Source organism: Microcaecilia unicolor, chromosome 4 (genome assembly GCF_901765095.1).
Source record: "Microcaecilia unicolor chromosome 4, aMicUni1.1, whole genome shotgun sequence".
Taxonomy (NCBI): Eukaryota; Metazoa; Chordata; class Amphibia; order Gymnophiona; family Siphonopidae; genus Microcaecilia; species Microcaecilia unicolor.
Genome location: NC_044034.1, coordinates 137,943,621 through 137,964,634, shown reverse-complemented (window position 1 = coordinate 137,964,634; position 21,014 = coordinate 137,943,621). Strand labels below are relative to the sequence as shown.

General features: G+C 44.9%; 1 protein-coding gene across 2 annotated transcripts in view; it reads left to right on the top strand.

The window, feature by feature from the left end:
• Positions 1-21,014, top strand: part of LOC115468711 (cohesin subunit SA-2-like) — a 312,673-nt gene that overhangs the window by 97,656 nt on the left and 194,003 nt on the right. For both annotated transcript variants that reach the window (XM_030200630.1, XM_030200629.1), the window contains exons 9-10: positions 1,567-1,640; positions 5,384-5,507. In XM_030200630.1, coding sequence (XP_030056490.1) covers positions 1,567-1,640; positions 5,384-5,507 — 198 coding nt within the window. The remainder of the gene's footprint in view (positions 1-1,566; positions 1,641-5,383; positions 5,508-21,014) is intronic.

The following is a 21,014-nucleotide window of genomic DNA, read 5'->3' as shown; positions in this document are numbered from 1 at the left end:
AGTAACTCTACAAATATGGTCACATAATCTGAAATTACTGTTGGATCTATGTCAGCAGCTTGAACTTTAGAGAAACTCTGTCTACCAAAAAATAATCAATACGTGATTGTGTTTGATTAGCCCTGGATAAATGAGTATAGTCTTGAACTTCCGGATGGAGCACCCTCCAAACATCCACCACCCCTAGGGTTTCGCACAGTAAAAGTATCCCCTTAGCAGTATCATTTCGATCTCTATGTGGGTTGTGCGTTTTGTCAAGACCCGGGTCAGCTACTGCATTAAAATCACCTCCTATGACAGTAGTAGATTAAGTACCAGGTTGGATTCTGCGGATGATATTTCTAAAAAAAAACACTATATATATATATACATATATATAAGGGGCATAAATGTTACCCAAAAGTAAGGGGACTCCATCTATTATCACTTGAGCAATAATGAAACGGCTCTCCGGGTCTACATAAACCTGTTGTTTCACCACCTGTAATGATTTGTGAAATAATATTACTACTCCTGCTTTTTTCCCCCAAGTCTGTGCCCTTCACCATATCACCAACCCACCAGGTCTGTAATTTCTTATGTTCTAACGATGATAAATGGGTTTCTTGAAGCATGGCTATAGACACACCCCTCTGCTTTAGATTTTGTAATATTTTCTTTCTTTTAATAAGGGAGGTGATACCACCAACATTCCATGAGCATATTTTAAAACCCAATATGAAATCCTAGAAAAAAATGCCCGTCTGATACTGAAAATATTTCATCACATATGGGAAATATTGTCCCAACTCCAGCATCCCCCAAAAGTGCCTCAAAGTCAGGAACCCAGTCCTCAAAAAATGTAACAAATAGCTACAAAACATAGTGATACAATATAGATACCTAACCTCCCTCCAAATCCCCTTCCACCTCCGTTAGATACCCACCCTCTCCTCTCAATCCGACTCACTCCCCCCACCCCAAACATTCCCCAAATCCCACAACAGTGACCCCCCATGTCACAGGGGGAGTGTCACACTCAGTCACCAGTACCCCCCCCCCCCCCACACATACTCAAGAAATGAATAATATAATCAGCAGCCAAACTGTAGGCACAAACAGTTACAATCTTGATGTGGTGATATGGGTCCTGACGAAAGTGCTTGCTTTCAGTTAACCAGTGGAGTTGATCGTATGTAATGCTGGTGTGGAAACAGAGGCAGATGAGTGTATTGGATCAGGATAGGACATGAGGGGAAAAGATCATGATGAATGGATTTAGATATCAAAAATATAAGTAGTCACTGTGCTGCATCACCTGTTCTCCTATGGCATAGAGCAGTGTTTCCCATCCATTCCTGGAATATCCCTTGCCAGTCTGATTTTCAGGATATCCATAATGAATATGCATGAACTTGATTTGCATACACTGCCTCCATTATATGCAAATCTCTTTCATGCATATTCATTATGGATATCCTGAAAACCTGACTGACAAGGGGTACTCCAGGACCAGACTTGGGAAACACTGGCATAGAGAATTGAAAAAGTTTTTAATCTAGACATTAAAGTTTATTTCTGTTTCAGCTTGAAATGAAACATCTGGAAATACAAACTATGATTAATGCTGTATTGAAAGGAATATTTCTGCAGCGCTATCGGTAAGGATTTTAATTTAGTAATATGGACATGAATATAATAGAGAAAAGAATTTGTCTGAAACTGATGCCTTTATCTCTTCCCAAGTTGCAGATTCCAATGCATATTCCTCATGTTCATTTGATTGCTCATAGGAGATACACTGCATAAGCTCCTCAAACCAGCCATTGTGATGCCACCCTTCATATACCTTTCTCCTTTCACATGCAGACCTTGCTAGTTTCTGCCATGCCTTCATCAACAATTCTGATCTTTCCCTTCCTTAGCATCTCTCATGTGAAAATCTTTATTCTTGCTGTCTTAATTTCTGCGTTTAGTAATGCAGCCTTTTTCAGGGTTTCTTCACTGATCTTAGTCCAGGAAACTGCTGCCAAAATCATCTACCAGTTTAGATTTGAATCTGCTTCCCCCCTCTCCCCCTGTCACCCTCTTGATTCTCTTCACTTGCTCCATATTTCTTTTAGAATTAGAGTATGAACCCTTCTATTGAAATTTAATGAAGTCTTTATTAAACAGTTTGAGACAACAAAATAGATCAGATACAACAAGTCATTAAACTGAAAATAAACAGCACAAGAAATCCCAAAAGGGAACAAGTCACAACAGCAGTTATCCAAACACAACCTAGAAACTTCCATGTAGTATAATTTTTAAAGAACAGAAACACAACCCCCCCAAAAAAATATTTATATAAAATAAAAAATAAATAATAATCACCCCATCACAATACCCCTAAAGCTTCCACAAACAGCAATTAAAATGAGCATTTTGAAGTAAAAGGTTCCCAAACCTCCTCCCACTTAGACAAAGTGTTACCACTAAGAGCCCTCAGTCTCTCCATTTCACATATATACCACAGCTTATTTAACCACTTCTTCAAAGAAGGGACCCGAGGGGACTTCCAAGAAGCAACCAGTGTAACTCTAGCTGCCAACATGGCATGATGAACCAACAATGACTGAGGCATGGTTAGACCCGGAGGCTTACCCAGAAATAGGAAATATTCAGGTGACCATTTATTGGGTTTTGAAAGCCAACTCTGTAGTCTATATTGAATCGCTTTCCAAAAAGCATGCACTTTAACACAGGACCACCAGAGATGACCCATAGTACCCCTCTGTCCATAACCTCTCCAACACAAAGGCGATAATGTTGGAAACATATGATGTAAATGTACAGGAGTGAGATGCCACCTATATAAGGCTTTAACAGCATTTTCAAGAAAAGGAGTTGAAACAGAAATCCTCAATGAAGCAGTTTCCATATGTGCCCATGCATCATCACCCATTGTGAACCCCAGTTCCCGCTGCCAATGGAAACGATGATCCACAGGAGGCCGCAACTTAGAACGCTGATATGCATACAAACAAGAAATAAGACCCCACAAAGAACCTGAATCCTCACACAAATCCTCCAAAAAAGAATCCCCCTTAGTCACCTGTTTCCAAATTGCCTTTGATGAGAGAAAATGTCGAACCTGGACATAAGCGAAACTATCACGCACAGAAATGGAATAAGCATCAACCAGAGAATCAAATGACACCATTTTGCCGTACTCAATAAAGTGACCCAGAGTCTCCAATCCCGAAGAAAACCAATTAAGGAAAGTGCCCTGCCCTAGTCCTGGTGGAAAGAAAGGATTATGCAATACAGGAGACAGTCTGGAAAGAACCAGTCCAGGCTTATCAAATAAACCATCCCAATAATGAAAGGTAGCCGCTGTAGAGGGACATAAAGTACTATCCAAAGAACAGCAGCACCGAGGAAGCCAAATCAAAGACCGCAATGGACATGAGCCCAACAGAACATGCTCTGTCGCTATCCACCACTTCTGTGGGTCGGCATGAAACCATTCAATAGCTGTCGAAGCCTGAGCCGCTCTATAATACCAATGAACATTCGGGACTCCAAGACCACCCTTTTTCCTATCACCATACAGCAGCAAACGGGGAAAAATGAGGCCGTTTATTGGACCAGACAAAAGTAAGCAAACGATTCTGCAAGCCAGAAAGAAATGTACGCAGCAAGCGTAAAGGAAGTACCTGGAAAAGATACATCAAACGTGGCAACACATTCATTTTTAAAGTACCAATCCTACCAAACCAAGAAAGATCAATTGAACCCCAACGGTCCAGATCTGAGTAAATATCCCGCAGAAGAAGAGGGTAGTTAGCGGCAAACCAGGCGGAGAAACTTGTAGTAAGGGAAATCCCCAGGTACTTTATGCCCTGAGACACCCATTTAAAGGAAAAATGAGACTGCAAAGACTGAAGAAGAGAACTAGGAAGATTGATAGCCATAGCCTCTGACTTAGACATATTGAGCTTAAAACCATTCTATTGACTTTCCGTGACATATTTGTGTTTGAATTTTTTCCCCTTCCCTTCCCACTGGTCTGATTTTCATTTCCTTAGCAGTCTCACTTCCATACCATAATTAGTGAAAAGAACCATGTCTTCTGTTTCCTAAAAGTTATTCTTACAGATATCTTGGAATATGTTTTGGCAATTTAATTGGTCCGATCCAGTATGACTATTCTTACGTTCTTATTGCTTGCTTTGTGGGAAAATCCAGTGTGATTCAGAAGTAACTGTGTGTGGAGAGGAGATATAACTGAACTGGAGCCTAATATCCAAATTCTATAAATCAGTGGTTCCCAAACCTGGTCCTGGAAGCACTCCAGACAGGTTTTTAGGATATCCACAATGAATATTCGTGAGAGAGCTTTTCATGCAGTGGAAGCAGTGCATGCAGATCTCTTTCATGAATATTCATTGTGAGTATCTTGAAAACCTGCGTGGTTGGGGTGCCTCCAGGACCAGGTTTGGGAACCACTGCTATAAATGGTGCTCATAATTGCAAGCACAAATTTGGGCACAGACCCAATTAGTGCATGCAGTGTAATTGAGTAACAAGTCAATTAGTAGCAATAATTGGGCACACAATCAATTATTGGTACTAATTGGCTGCAATTTGCATTAACACATGCATCTTGCTAGTCTATAAAGATCGGTGCATTTTTTTCTAGCGAAAAAGGTGCCGGTACTCAAATGCCAGGCCACCCTTCAAGGGTGGGGTGATCACTGAGGGACCCACCCCACAATAGCCAGGCGTCTTGCAACCAGTCACAGAATCTATGACAAGGCAGAATTTGCGTGTAGAGCCTGAGCTCTTTCATTAAAACTTGGAGTCCATGGGTCAATTTTAGCAGACAATGGAAAAGGTGCCGGTACTCAGTACCCCCCTCAAAAAAAGCCCTGATAAAGATTCATGCATAAATTTTTCAGCATGCAACTGGAAAGGGGGCGTGGCTGTGGGAGGTGCATGGACAGGTCAAGGGCATTCACTAAAGGTGCGTACAATATTATACAAAAGATCCACGCCTAATTTAGGTGCGAGGGTTTCAGTTGGTGCTAATCCTGACGCTTAAAGTTGGGCGCAGATCCTTGCACTAAGTGCTGTTCTATAAATGGTGCCCAACTCTGAGCACCATTTATAGAATAGTGCTCAGTGCTCATTTTTTTGGCACCAAAATTTGGGCGCCATTTACTGAATCTAGTCCTAAGTGTGCAAAATTAAATTTTACGTTCAACAAAAATGACTAAGATTTCTGTAAGAATGAAACAAAATTATTCTTCATTTCATTGAAGTAGATTTATACAAGCAGATGTGTTACTACCCTCTTGTTGATAGTTTTGAAGAATGTTCATGTTTACTGTCTTTTTTTCTGAATCTCTGCTTGCAGTGATGTTGTCCCTGACATTAGGGCTCTTTGCATTGAAGAAATGGGCGTGTGGATGAAGATGTGCCCCCACATGTTTTTAAATGACAGCTACTTGAAGTACATTGGATGGATGTTAAATGATAAAGTAGGTTTCCTTCTTTCTAACTAGGAAGATTGCTAAGCGTTGTTTGATTGAAACCTTGTATTTATTTATAGATAAATTTAGACAATAAAGGTGTCGGAAGTTTTGCATCAGTTTGAAAGGCAAATGGGAATAATAAAGGAGCGAAGATAGCCCACGTGTAGGACACAGAAAGGCACTTGGGCATTAACGTTTCTTCATTGTTCTCTGGGTGGGACTCTGGAAATTTGTTTACTTTTTGTCTCAGAAATGCCTGCATTATCTAAGGACAAGCAGACTTCTGTATTCTCACAAGTGGGTGACGCCAATCCGTGTCACCCTGTCCAACATTTGGCCATAGCTAGAAGAGGGCTTTATGAAACGCGAGCGAACGCAGTCTCCTCAGTTCTACTTTTTCCACGTGAGGAGGAGGTGTTTTTCTTTTCCTCTCCTCAATTGCTCGATCTTAGTTGTTTTTTCTGCCTTCCGGCTATTTTTCCATCTTTATTGGGCTCCTATTATTGAAACCTGTTTTCCCTTCCTTTAATTTCTTTAGAATTGTTTTGCCCGGTGTTTGTTATATTGTTTTTCTATCGTCATTGAGCTGCTTTCAGGCCTTGACTTCAGCCAGGTCTTTCCCTTTACTTTTTACCGTTCCTTGCCCCTTTTTCAGGCACTATTGCGTCATTCAATTTAGCTGACAAAGTTTTTCTTTCCATATCCAGGAAGATTCCCAGTGGCTTCAAGCTATGTACCCGGTGCAATTGGACTGTCTCAAGACACCCATTCTAGGTGTCTGCAGTGTCTTGGGCCTGACCATAGCCCTGCTAACTTTGTTCTCTGTCTTTGTGTGAAGAAGAGGACCAAGGTTTCCCAAAAGGCTCAACAAGAGAGGATTTTTGGAGTCAATTCTGGTTCCTCGATGTCAGAATTGAGGTTGGAGGCATCGATGTTGAGCATCGCACCGGCATCGGGAGCATTGGTAAGCATGGCTGCTACTAGACCCTTAGACACTGGAAGCAGTGAAGCATCGAATGGGTCTCCACCTGTCTCGAGGCCTCCTGCTGTGCAGGCACTCCGGGACCATTAATCATTGGACCCAGCCTCGAGGTGACGTGAGGATTTGACATTGTCCTCATCGGCACTGAGGCGCCTTGGTCACATGCTTCGGGCAAAGGCCAAGAAGTATCGGCATCAGTCAGCCTCTACACATGGTGCCGAGAGCTCCAGGGAGTCAAAGGATTTGGCAGCCGAGAAGCGTCAGCACTGGGAGGACTGCTCCCCCTGTGCACCTATCTCCTAGTAGCTGAGATCCTACTCCCGTGTTGACCCCAGCATTTCTGCAATCTGCGCCTTAGCCGGCACCCCAGCTTTTCCTGGTGTTGGCTCTCGATAAGCACATCTGGGCCTTGCTTTCTGAGCTGTGGGATGGCCTTATGCAGAGGTATGCATCAGCACTGGGGGTGCTTGCGCCTACTCTGCCTCCCGTTGCAGACGTGCTTGGCCCTCAGCCTGCGATGCGGCCTCCAATGCCTGCACTGCTTGCAATCCCGGTGATGACTGCCACCAAAGCCAGCACTTCCTCAACGTCGGTGAAGGAAGCTTTGCTGGAGTCAAGGCGGGAGTCGACTTCTCGAAGCTGCTCTCAAGGACATGGTTCCTTGGCACCGAGGCAGGTTCTTTCTTGACAGTCCTATTGGGAAATACTGTCTGACACCGAAGAGGAGTGCTCATGGGATTCAGAGGAGGATCCCAGGTACTTTTCTTAGGATGAGTCTTAATGGGATTCTCTCTGAATCCTCTCTTCCACTTGAAAGGAGGAAGTCTCCTCCAGAGAGTCTTTCATTTCCATCTTTTGTTAAGCAAATGGCTGATGCCATTCCATTTCCTTTGGAAGGATGAGCCCAGGGCCAAGATGCTCGAGGTCCTGGACTATACATCTCCTCCTAAGGAGGCTGTGACTACCTGTCTCCACGATGTACTCAGTAAGTCCTTATCAGGAACTGGGAATCCCCTCTGTTGGTCCCTGTCATGCCCAAGAAGATTGACACCCAGTACCGGCTCCACAATGCTCCTGGATTTGATAAGCTTCAGTTGCCTCACAGTTCCATGGTGATGGAATCCACTCTCAAGAGAGCTAGGAGTTCCAGAGACTATGCCTCGGTGCCCCCAGGCATAGAAGCTAAAACCCTGGATTCTTTTGGGAGGAAGATATACCAGGCTTCGATGCTCATTTTCCATATACAATCTTACCAGCTCTTCACGAGTGTGTATTTGCGAAACTCGGTGAGCCACCTATCAGACTTAGTTGATGCGTTCCCTCCTGAGCAGGCTGAACCTTTTTGCCAGTTGATCAAGCAGTAGAAGGCGTGTGAAAAGTTCTTGGCCAGGGGCACTTATGATACTTTTGATGATGATGTGGCATATGGGATCTCTGCTCAAAGTATAGCAATGCACAGACTCTCATGGCTGCGTGTTTCTGACTTGGAATATTCTGTTCAGCAGAGGTTGGCAGATGCCACTTGCCGGAGGGACCTTTCTGGAGAGAAGGTTGAAGAGGTCGCAGACCAAATAAAAAAAACATACTGATACCATCTCTTCTGTCTCCTGCCGGGTGCCTTCTGCATCAGCCTCCTCAGCTAGGAGGACTTTTGGTAAGTCAAGGAGGAGTTCTTATTACTATCCTAGGTGTAGGTACAACTCTTAGGCTCTCCAGCCTACCCAGGCTCAAACCCAGTGCGCTCGTTCACATCAACAGTGTGCACCTAAGGCTCCTGCTGCTCCCCAGGCAAAGCAAGGGACGAGCTTTTGACTGGCTCCAACAGAACATAGCCTAAGTAAAAGTGTCTGTCCTGGGTGACTTGAAGGTCGGGTAGAGGTTAAAATGTTTTCACCAAAAGTGGCCTCTTATAGCCTCCGAATGGTAGGTTCTTCAAATAGTCCATCTCGGATACGCCCATGCAGTCAAACCCGTTACACCAGGGGAAGAAGTGTGGGGGTTTCATTCCAGGTACTTTCTTGTGTAGAAGAAAGGGGGGGGGGGGAATGCTTCCATCCTAAACCTAAGGGCCCTGAACAAACTCCTAGTCCGAGAAAGGTTCAGGATGGTTTTCCTGGGCACCCTTCTCCCAATGATTCAGAAAATCTCTGGATTTAAAGGATGCATATACTCACATCCCAGTACTTCCAGCTCATCAGAAGTATCTTTGTCCAGCGATTTGAAGTTCATAGGAGCCCTGTTCGACATACGGAGGGTTCGAGCCTACCTCCTGGAGATGAGCGGACAATCTTGTCTCTCTTGTGTTCAAGGTTTGTGCCTCTCAGCGGGTCACAGCTCGGCAGATGTTGAGATTGTTGGGCCACATGGCTTCCACAGTGTATATTACACCCATTACACGTTCTCAGTGGACCCTGGCTTCTCAGTGGTACCAGAACACGGAGAGTCTATAAGAAGTAATGCTAGTGTCCCCAAAACTTGTACACTCTTTTCACCGGTGGACAATTTGATCCAATTTGACTCTGGGACTTCCATTCCAAATTCCTATGTCACAAAACGTGCTGATGATGGATGCATCTCTCCTGGGATGGGGAGCTCATGTAGATGGGCTTCACACTCAAGGTGCTTGGTCTTCCCAGGACACGAATCTTCAGATCAACCTCCTGGAGCTTCAAGTATTGTGAAGTGCTCTAAAGGCTTTCAGAAATCAGCTATCTCACCAAATTGTTCTCATCCAAACAATCAAGTTGTGATGTATTTCACCAACAAGCAGGGGGGAGCTGTGCTGTGATTCAAAGGTCACCCCAAGTTTTACCAAACCCTCCTTTTCTTTCTTACATTTCAGGTGTTCCTCCTTTAGTGCATCAAGTTACTTCTGCTGGGAGCCATGCTGCATTTCCAGAATCGTCTTGGGCCTTCACCAACTCGATATTCTCACTTTTTAAGTTTTTATATTCTTGCTGGAGGGAACTATTCTATGACTTCAGTACCATCTTGTGTTTGGCCAAGGTCATATTCTCACTTTTCAGGTCCTGTATTACCCTCTCTGTCACTTCTAGTGCATCCTTGGCTGCCCCCAGGTCCTCCTGTGTGGCATCCGGTTTGCTCTGTATCTCACCTGTATCATTCGCTGCCATTAAGTCATCCTTAAATCTCTCCGCCATTGCCTACTGCAGAACACCATATCCTGCTAGGGGCCCCACATTTGTAAGTCTTTTCCCTCCTCCCAACACATGAGCAGACACTGAGGTGAATGATTCACCTTTACACAACCACGTTTTCTCTGAGGTGGCACTGTGCCTAACTGCACCCACAAACCGTCTCATTGATTCAGTACCACTGGCCTCTGTCACCACCTTGATGGACGCTTCATAATATGGTCTCTCTGAGTCTGTCACTTCAGGACCTGTGAGTGGCTTTGCACATGGAGAAAACATGACTGCTGGAGTGTAACAGGTGTTCACTATATCAATATCTGTCTGATTGAAACTAAATGAATGGCCTACTAATCATACTAAAGCAGATGGAGCCACACACCCCTGGGATTAAGAGTCTCAGTTCACCAACACTGCAAGACAACAGCAGCTCTGCCTGTTTAACTGACCTATACAAATATTCTACTGTTTCGGCTACAATTAAAATTGACTGTATGCCAGGAAAATGATTATGGTAGTGAAGTGAAAAGGCACTATTTCATTAATAACAGAAGGAGTTAATGTGCTTTCAATCTGCTTACAGACATGAAACACTCTTGCTGCTATCTATCTATCTATCTATCTATCTATATATATATATATATATATATATATATATATATATATATATATATATATATTTAATTCTCACCTCCAACCTGCCTGGGACCGTGGCTCCTGTGGTCTGCTAGGCACCATCATAACGTGTGGCCCTCACGCCCCTCCCACCAAGTTCCACACTCCGCACTCCCTCCAATTTCAACACCCCCTCTGCGTTACGGACCCCTGGACCACCCTGCAGCGACCCCCTCGACCCCCCCCCCCCTTCCAGACGAAAACACTCCCCCGCCGCCGTCGCGTAACTGTGCTGACGGGGGACCCCAACCCCCCCCCCCCCCCCCCCGACAGCCAAAGTTCTCTTCTCAGCTGCGCCGGGGCGTTGCTTCATGAATGATCAGCTGTTCAAGTTTCTGTGCGTAGAAACTTCAACAGATGATCATTCAGCAAGCAACACGCCAGCACAGATGAAAACAGAACTTCGGCGACGGCGGCGGGGGAGTGCTTTCGTCGGAAAGAGGGGGGGTCGAGGGGGTCACGGCAGGGGGGGTCCAGGGGTCCATAACGTGGAGGGGGGGTGTTGAAAAAGAAGTGAGGGGGGAGTCTGGAACTCCCTACCCATCTTCAAATCCTTGCTCAAAGCCCACCTCTTCAATGTTGCTTTCGGCACCTAACCTTTATACCTTTCAGGAAATCTAGACTGCCCCAATTTGACTGCCCCTACTTGACTGACTGTACATTTGTCCTTTAGATTGTAAGCTCCTTGAGCAGGGACTGTCCTTCTATGTTAAATTGTACAGCGCTGCGTAACCCTAGTAGCGCTTTAGAAATGTTAAGTAGTAGTAACTCGGTGGGAGGGGCGTGAGGAGGCCTTGAAATGGGTGGGTGGGAGGCTGGGAGGCCTGTATGGGTGGGTGGGTGGGTGGGAGGGAAGGAGGCCTTGAACTGGGAGGGAAGGAGGGAGGGAGGCCTTGAACTTGGTGGGAGGGAGGCCTTGAACTGGGAGGGAAGAAGGAAGGCAGGGAGGGAGGGTGGCCTTGAACTGGGAGGGAGGGTGGGAGTGGGGTCTGGAACTTGGAGGGGACAGAGCGAGACAGCGAGGGAGGGTGGGGGATTGCCTTGCTAGCGCCCGTTTCATTTAATAACAAACGGGCCTTTTTTACTAGTTATTCTATATTTTCTAGTTCACACTTCAACTTGTTAGTGGCAATTTAGTCCTTATAATTAAACACTCTTCTAGGGGACAACTTGAACACTTGCATGGTATGGTTTACAGAGAGTTAAACATCCGTGCTTACAACTGTATTAACCAGGCTGTCTTTTGGAGTTTAAATCAAGCAGTCTCATTCAGAGGTAGTTCATTAGACTGTCCATACTTCCTAATACAAAACACTGCCTCCAAGGCCTTATGTTCTGGGAACACCGCCAAAGTAGGAAGGTTTATACAAAGTGTTCTCAGTATTCTGTAAACAAAGATAAGACACTCTGGGAAGCACTCCAAATGTTCCTTCAAGATAAAAACTGCCTGAACAGAGAAAGTGACTTTAAGCTTCAAACCTCTAGAAATGTAATACCAGGGTGTGAATCTATTCTTATTACAACAAAAGATCTTATGTTCAAGATCTCTTGATGGAACCTCCAATCTGTGGAAAGTACACAGATAGCCTTTTGGGGTATTACTGGGGAACCAGACACTTAGTATATAAATCACAGAGGTACGGGACTTTGTCCTGCTACCAGCAGTAGGCAACAAAGAGTCAGAAGCAAATATGTTCCCTCTTATCTTTAGATCCAAGATCAAAACACCCAAATGATGAAAGAACTAACTCCACACCAAGGATATTATAAAAAAATATAGTGCTCATTTATTTACAGCTGCAGCAGAGATAATAATCAGGCAAGCATAGAGACAATGAAGATCTTACCACAGAAACCGCTCCAAGTAAACACACATTGCCCTAGACAGACTTAGAAATCCATGAGTTACTCTATCCCCCACAGCACTTATAAACATCAATTCATAGTGATTATACAACCTTAGTAGATTATATATGTGTCCAACAGTTCCTTAGCATCAGCAGCAGATGAATCCAGAGACTTGTGGGTTGTATCTATCTACCAGCAGGTGGAGATAGAGAGCGCTGAATTGTACCTCCTTATAGGATGGAATGCTCCTTGGTCAGTCAGTCTTCTCTACCTTTAGCAGGAGGATGTATGGTTTCTCCACAAGCTCCTGGTCTGACCTTCTGCAGCTTCTATTCGGGGCCTCCTGGTTTAGTTGAGCTCTGGGGTGTGTGGCTGAGCGGTGCCACCTTTAAGGAGTACACCTGGTCACCCCAGGTCTCTCTCCCACCTTTCTGCTTTCTCCTGCCCTTCTCCATTCTCCTTCTACAAGGGGTAGCTATCCAGCTACAAAAAAGAAAAAAGAGAACCCAGTTACAGCCAGATGGTTTAGCCCTGCTGACTTGGGCTTTCGAAAAACCTGGGTTCAGAAGAGATACTGGTGACTGCAGTATCAGGGCAATGGAAGGAGAAGATATACATCTGCCTGTGCTGTTAAAGGGCTGTCAGTGCTTTGGGTGAGTCTGTTCTTTGTTATGGTTATGGCTTCTTCCTGAGGTTCTGCGTTTTGATGGCGGTTACTGCTGGAGTGTGTACCCAGTATTGCTGCTGTGACCATGGCGTGCAGCGGGATTTCTTTTCTCGGCTGTTTGGGCAACAACTGAGTTCTGTGAAGCTGCTTATGTGGGCCTTGCTCCTGTTTGTTGCTTTACATGCAAGGTCTTTTGCAACTGCCTAACGGGCTTTGGCTGCCATTTTAGGGAACATGAGCAAGGCATAGCAGCACAGGGTACTACTTTTCTCGCGGCGGATATTCTCGCACTCGTCAGAGGATGGGAGTTACTCTGGGGGGAAATCCTACTGTGTTAGCACCGAGGTGCTGCTTCTGCAGCTAACTGAGAGCAGACTGGTCAGCACTCCTGTACTAGAGCGTTTGGATTTCATATATGGCTCCTACATTAGTTTCTAGGACCCTTGTTATCCTCTGGTGGAAGGATTTCGCTACCACGTGTATCTCAGTGGGATGCCATGAGTTGCTCGTTTCAAGCTCCTCCAGGGTTACCTTGTTCGGTACCTGCTCTCAGGCCATATATTGAGAGACTGCAGTCTCTACTTCTTCTGTAGTACTTAGCCTCACAAAGTATGAAGATGGCATGCTGTCTGTGGCAGGTAGGTGACACAATGGCAGTGTCATATGCATTCCTTTTCATTCCTGTGGAAGGTCACCATCTGTTTTAAGGGCTTCGGCTGTGTCTGCAATTGGCTTGGCAGTGGTGGTGGAACCAGTCGCAGCTTGCTGCTTGCGGGATGTTTCTTCTGGGATTCCTGGTTCAGGAATCTGTTGGGTTTTTTTTTTTCTGGGGACCTGTTGGTTGGCATCCTGGTGGAGCTCCGATGGTGTTTTCTGGAGTGCCTGACTGCAATGTTCATTACTGCAATGTGCGGAAAAGAGTCCAATCTGTCCCTCTCTAGCTGGATTCCGTTTTAACCAATGGGACATGGAAACTCATGTATTGAGGGTAATTTTATAACAGGTCACTTATGTGACAGGTTATATGTATAAGTTATACCAGTCTTCTGTGGGAAGGTATGCGTGCCTACATTCATGCCTGCTGTTTGTATGCATGTATTTTAAAACAGTATGCAAGGGCTCTCCCTCTTAGGAGACCGTCTGCGCAGTACAGATAACTTTATGCATTTACAGGCTGTATGTGCGTAAGCTTACATATATATAATCTGGGCAGTTTTATAAAAGGTTGTTTCTGCACTTAAAACACTTTTACTCATAGAAATGTCCTTTAATTTTTTCTCTGCATGTGTGATGCTACTTCCTGCTTTGGCAATTGCTGAATCAGTTCAATATGTGCCAAAGGGCTATCTAGTAATTCAGAAATACTTCAGGTGAGCACCACATCCTCAGCTGTTGAGAGCTGTCTGTAACAGAACATAAGAACATTCGTTGCCATACTGGGAGAGACTAAAGGTCCATCAGCTTGGCATCCTGTTTCCAAAAGTGGCCAATCCAGGTCACGGATACCTGGCAAGATCACAAACCTGTACAATACATTTTATGCTGCTTATCCTAGAAATAAGCAGTAGATTTTCCCCCAGTCCAGTTAATAATGGCTTATGGACATTTCTTTTAGGAAGTTATCTTTTTTTAAACCCTGCTAAGCTAACTGCTTGGTAGTGCCTCTATACGGGCCCCTGTTCAGTTCAGGTCAGTTGGGTGACAACAAGTTGGGCTGCCACTCTCCGCCTCTGTTCTTCACTTGGCAGAATGGCCGCCATTCTATTTCTGTGCTCCGCTTCCATTGTTGGTTTTCCAAAGCAGCTCGGCTCTCGGGTATGATACCATACCACTGGGTTGACCTGTGCCTTCTTTGCCGGGCTTTGGGCAAATTTTGACTCTTGCAAAGTGGCTTTGAGGTAGCAGCATGGTTTCCTGGTTGCAATAGTCAGCTGAGAGTGAGGGCTGAGATCCACAGGTAACCTGCAGATGGGCTGCCCTGGGACTTATCTGGTACTGGATTCCTTGTTCATGGCTTTAGACAGCTATGGTGTATTACAGAATGGCTTCAGACTCGCAGAATGGCTTACTGGTGAACACCAGGATTCACAGGTTGCTGGTGCATGACCATTGCTGCTTGATCTCATTATTGCACTATGGTTCACACAGCCAGATTCTGTTGCTCCAGATATCTAGGTGGTCAGCCACCCTGGTTTGGTACTATGTGCAGTCCTGTCAGCCTTTCTGGCTGCTTCTTGCCACACTCCATATGCAGTCAGCTCTGACTTAGAAGCCTCTTCAACTGTCCACTGCCTAGGTCACCTTTTGCAACTTCATTAAAAAAAAAAAAATTTACATTCAGATTTTCCGCTGCAAGTGCAACTACCACTGTGCATGCTGTCCGGAAGGATTCGGCTTCTACCATGGCCTTCCACGCCGTTGGAGGAAGGGCAGTGGTATGCTGGAGCCAGCTTGCACCATTCACTAGGGCCGGTTGTTACTTTTCCAAAGTTTTGCGAGCCGGCTGTTAGAGCGGGGTCAACGGTTATCGCAACAGGCTCTCTCTAGCCCAGTGGCATAGTTATGGGAGGCCTTGGGGGCCAAGGTCCCCCCATTCCAGCCTCAGCCCCCCCCTCCAAAACCGTGATGGCCAATCAAGTGCTTGTGTTTTAGGCACTATTGGCTGCCCTCCCGCTTCCTGCACCTCCACCTCTGTTCTTCACCGCTTCTTTCACCACTGTCCCGCTGTCTACACCGCTGTACTTCAATTTTACAGGCCACCAGCAGTGTCAGTGAGGTAAACACACACTGCCTTTGTTGACCTGGAAGCTTTCCCTGTGCTACAATTTCATGTTTCACATACGCAAGACACTGCAACAGAGGGAGAGCTTCTGGGGCTGCCAAAGGCAGTGTGTTTATCTCACTGATGCTGCTAGTAGCCCAGAAAATTGAAGAAGGGCAGTGGTGCAGGGAGCTAGAAAAGGCAACGTTAAAAAGCTGAAGCCAGTTAGGTAAGTCTACTTTTCAGTGTCCTCCATGCAGCTGTCGGTCATCCCTGTTCATGTAAAACAGAGCAAACAAACCTATGAGCCGCTTTAGCCACGTTATCATTCTTTATGGTTAGTAACATTTTTATTTGCTCTTGCTTATATTTTCAAACGTGCTGGCTTTGCAGCATGCGGATGTAACATAGTAACATAGTAAATGACGGCAGATAAAGACCTGTACGGTCCATCCAGTCTGCCCAACAAGATAAACTCATTTTACATGGTATGTGATACTTTTTATGTATACTCAAGTTTGATTTGTCCTTGCCTTTCTCAGGGCACAGACCGTAGAAGTCTGCCCAGTACTGTTCTTGTACTAAGTTCTGAAGCTAACATCGAAGCCCCTTAAAATTTACACTCCAGCCCATCCCTATATATTCAGTCACGATCATGGCATAGACTGTAGAAGTCTGCCCAGCTCCCATTTTGTTTCACAATTACTGGCGTCGCCACCCAATCTCTTCTAAGATTCCACAGAACCATTCCTACTAAACAGGATTCCTTTGTGTTTATCCCATGCATGTTTGAATTCCATTACCATTTTCATCACCACCACCACCATCATCTATTCCACATATCCGCTACCCTCTCCGTGAAAAAATAGTTGCTGACATGAGTCCTGAGTCTGCCCCCCTTCAACCTCAATTCATGTCCTCTAGTTCTACCGCCTTCCAAGTACTCCGCTATGGAGTACTTGGTTTTAATCACGATGCACTAGTCTCGGGTGATATGGAGTATTAACAGACCGCACATACATCTAACCAGCTAAGATAAGTGAAAAAATTTTGTTCATGATATCATTATTGCCAGCACAGGATTCAATGTACCCTGTTGAGCGAGAAAAGGAAGGAAGGGTAAGTGCTGTGATGTTTGGCGGCTGAGTACCTACTCCATTACAAATGGTTTAAAAGGCACTACAGCATTACTGAGTACTGCAAGTTAAAAAATTAAAAAATTTAGAAACAACATAACATTTGGTTTCAGACAGGGTATTCTGGTGTAATTGATATATTTAGTCAGACGACCAACACCAGCTTACATTCATTAGATCCTAATTGATTAATTAAATTTTAACTGCCAGACCCTCAACTATTCTTCTAATGTTTGGAGATCCCTTCTCATTGTTTCTACTCCCTCCAGGATATTCACTCTATTGTCCATTTTCGTGTCATCCGCAAACAGGCACACCTTTCCGTCCATCCCTTCAGCAATATCTCCCACAAATATATTAAACAGAATAGGCCCCAGCATGAGACAAGAATGGGGAAAGGTGAGGTCAGTGATGAGCCCTGGGCTAGACACATGGGGTATGAGATGACATGACAGGGAACCCTGGAAGCTGGTCTGAAAAAGGAGTACACTATAAGATGTGTTGGCAGGGAACACTCATTCCTCAGCAGCATGTTAACATTTTGAGTTGTGACTATGGTAGGCTGACCATTTTTTTTGGGGGGGAGGGGGGAAGAGGAGGGGGGTGGAAGCACTATTTCTTTACATTACTCTCAAATCAAGCTATGACATCCACTAAGAGCAGGACATCAGGCAAGAATACCGTGAAACAGTATCCACCCCAGAAAGGGGGATACAGAAGTGAGGCATGTCATCTCCGAGGAGGTTAGTTGGACGTTACAGCCACATTCATGGGAGGGTAGCTGCAACCTCAGGCCTTGATCTGGGATAGAGGTGTTATGACTTACTATTTGCCTATTAGTCATGTGGAAACTGAACATGAAATTTGCATTATTAAATAAATACATTTAGAAAGGGACTACAGGTGCCCTGTTTATAATACTTATGTCGAGCCCTGAGGCGCCGTTGCACGCTCCTAATTATATGAGAGTGATCCTGCCGTATGCGCCGGAACCGGTGTCTCAGGGACTCTAGGTCCCTCCTGATGCCAAAACATCTGTAAGATACAAGTTTGTACACCAGGAGTCAGGGGATGGGGGGGGGGGGACATGACATTGGTACAGGTGATGTCATTGAGGTGGACATGAGGACAGAGAGTACAGTTTGTGTGCAGTATTGTTGGGAAGTGAGAGTGTTTTTCCTTTATAATACATTGATTCTGTTAACGAATGTGGGTGTGCACATACTGATTACCCTTGAATGCAGAGTACAGTTAGTGCTTACATTGCTGAGGGAGCTCTATGCCAATTTTCATTTTGCCACACGTCCATTTTTGGCCAAAAAAAGGCCTTTTTTGCAGGTGCACTGAAAAATGGGCCTGCATGTCTAATACCCACATCTACAGCGCAGGCCCCTTTTCGGCGCACCTTAGTAAAAGGACTCCTTAGACTTACAAAGTTCCGTAGGTTACTATCAGGCTTATTTTCAAAAGAGAAGGACGCCCATCTTTCGACACAAATCGGAAGATGGGCGTCCTGCTCACAGGGTCGCCCAAATTGGCATAATCGAAAGCCGATTTTGGGCGTCCCCAACTGCTTTCCGTTGCGGGGACGACCAAAGTTCAAGGGGGCATGTCGGAGGCGTAGCAAGGGTGGGACTTGGGCGTGCCTAACACATGGGCGTCTTCCTCCCTTAATGGAAAAAAAGGGCATCCCTGATGGGCACTTGGACGACTTTACCTGGTCCTGTTTTTCTTATGACCAAGGCACAAAAAGGTGCCCGAACTTACCAGATGACCTCCCCTTACTCCCCCAGTGGTCACTAACCCCCTCCCACCCTCAAAAAAATATGTTTCAATATATTTTGTGCCAGCCTCAAATGTCATACTCGGGTCCATAACAGCAGTATGCAGGTCCCTTGAGCAGTTTTAGTGGGTGCAGTGCACTTCAGGCAGGCGGACCCAGGCCCATCCTCCCCTACCTGTTACGTTTGTGGTGGCAAATGTGAGCTCTCCAAAACCCACCAGAAACCCACTGTACCCAAATGTAGGTGCCCCCCTTCACCCGTAAGGGCTATGGTAGTGGTGCACAGTTGTGGGTAATGGGTTTTTGGGGGCTCAGCACACAAGGTAAGGGAGCTATGTACCTGGGAGCTTTTTATGAAGTCCACTGCAGTGCCCCCTAGGATGCCCGGTTGGTGTCCTGGCATGTCAGGGGAACCAGTGCGCTACGAATGCTGGCTTCTCCCAGGACCAAAGGGCCTGCATTTGGTCATTTCTGAGATGGGCGTCCTTAGTTTCCATTATCGCTGAAAATCAGAAATGACCAAGTCTAGGGATGACCATCTGTAAGGACGACCTAAATGTCAAGATTTGGGCGTCCCCGACTGTATTATTGAAATGAAAGATGTACGTCTGTCTTGTTTCAATAATACGGGTTTCCCCACCCCTCCACCGGGACATTTTGCGAGGACGTCCTCAGCAAAACTTGGGCGTCCCCTTCGATTATGCCCCTCCACGTAACTTTGTAAGTCTAAGTGCTTTGAAAATACGCATCCACGTGTTCAAGGCTTCCAGGATTTGCCATATCAATTCAAGGATAATTTTCTCTGGCTTGACTAGTGGTGGTAAACCCTCCAAAGGAGCTGCGGCCTGTCCTTCCAGCTTCTTCCCAACCGGCACTTCATATGAAGGCACTGCCATTGATGATGACATTCCAGGGGAAACCTCACTCTTTGACCAGCTCTCCTCTACCAGTGGCGATGTAACTTACGACTTCCGATGAATGCCTTTCTCTTTTTTTTTTCTCCTTTATTATGTCTAAAGTTGTGACATCAAGCTTTTTGTCAACTGGAATGGGGATGGCCCAGGTGATCACAACCTCTTCATTCTCCACAGTCTTGTTAGGGTGTGATCCCAATGCTTTTCAGGAATAGCAGCGTTAGTGTTTTCAGTTTCCAATACATAAGACACCTTATAGTGTCTTTCTGTGTAGAAATTTTCTCCTATCAGAACTTTGCAGCTAAGTATGAGATGAATAATCATTTCCAGTTTTCCTTTCCAGAATCTACATCTGCATGTTTTACCATTTTTTTAATGCTTGCTGTGATCCATCTCATCCTGGCTGCAGCTATGAATTTCTCATCCTTAGATTTTAGTTCACCTTTCCTTTTTAAATTCACCTTCATGTGTAACTTCTGGACTAATACTTTGTTTTTCCCACTATATTTGTGCATTTTCCACTTGTTTTACCTTGCATGTTGATCTCATTTTTAAGAAAGTTTTGTTATTCTTGGTTTGTAAATTCCATTGCTTCCTTCCCTATCTGTACTAGTGTGCTCTCACTTAACTCCTGAAGGGGGGCAGACTCAAGAAAAATGTCAGGAAGTATTTTTTCACGGAGAGAGTAGTGGATGCTTGGAATGCCCTCCCGCGGGAGGTGGTGGAAATGAAAACGGTAACGGAATTCAAAGACGCGTGGGATAAACATAAAGGAATCCTGTTCAGATGGAATAGATCCTAAGGAGCTTAGCCGAGATTGGGTGGCAGAGATAGTGCTGGACAGACTTATACGGTCTGTGCCAGAGCCGGTGGTGGGAGGCGGGGATAGTGCTGGGCAGACTTACACGGTCTGTGCCCTGAAAAGGACAGGTACAAATCAAGGTAAGGTATACACAAAAAGTAGCACATATGAGTTTATCTTGTTGGGCAGACTGGATGGACCATGCAGGTCTTTTTCTGCCGTCATTTACTATGTTACTATGTTTTTGTTTGTTGGAATGCTTGTCCAAGTTTAAGAATAAAGACTGATTTTGGATGTTTATTTTCATACTTAAATACTTGAATCATATTTGAGTCTATTGATGGTAAGTAGGCCTGGAGGCCTGTGCTAGTAGCTCTATTTGTGTAATTTATTTCTATGAGGCCCATTTCTCCTTTGGCTTTTGGAATATACAGTCTTGGCATACACTCATTCTTAGAGATTACCTTCTGGATGTGAAGGAGTTTTCTTGTTTTTACATCCAGTTTCTTAAGATCTTTTTGAAGTCATTCTACAATTCTAAAGATATAGGGATACATTCTATAAAGTAGGTACCTACATTTATGTGCCATTGTTTAGAATACCAGCTTTATACATATGTTATATGCATAAATGCCAATATTCTGTTCAAACGTTGTTTTGTAACTATCTGTATATCTTCAGTAGCATATAGTTTGAAGGTGGGCATACATAGGTGTAGTCTGGGTAGAGCATGGATGGGGTGGCAGATTATGCATATATCTCCCAAAACTAGTTGTGAGCATTTACACCAGCT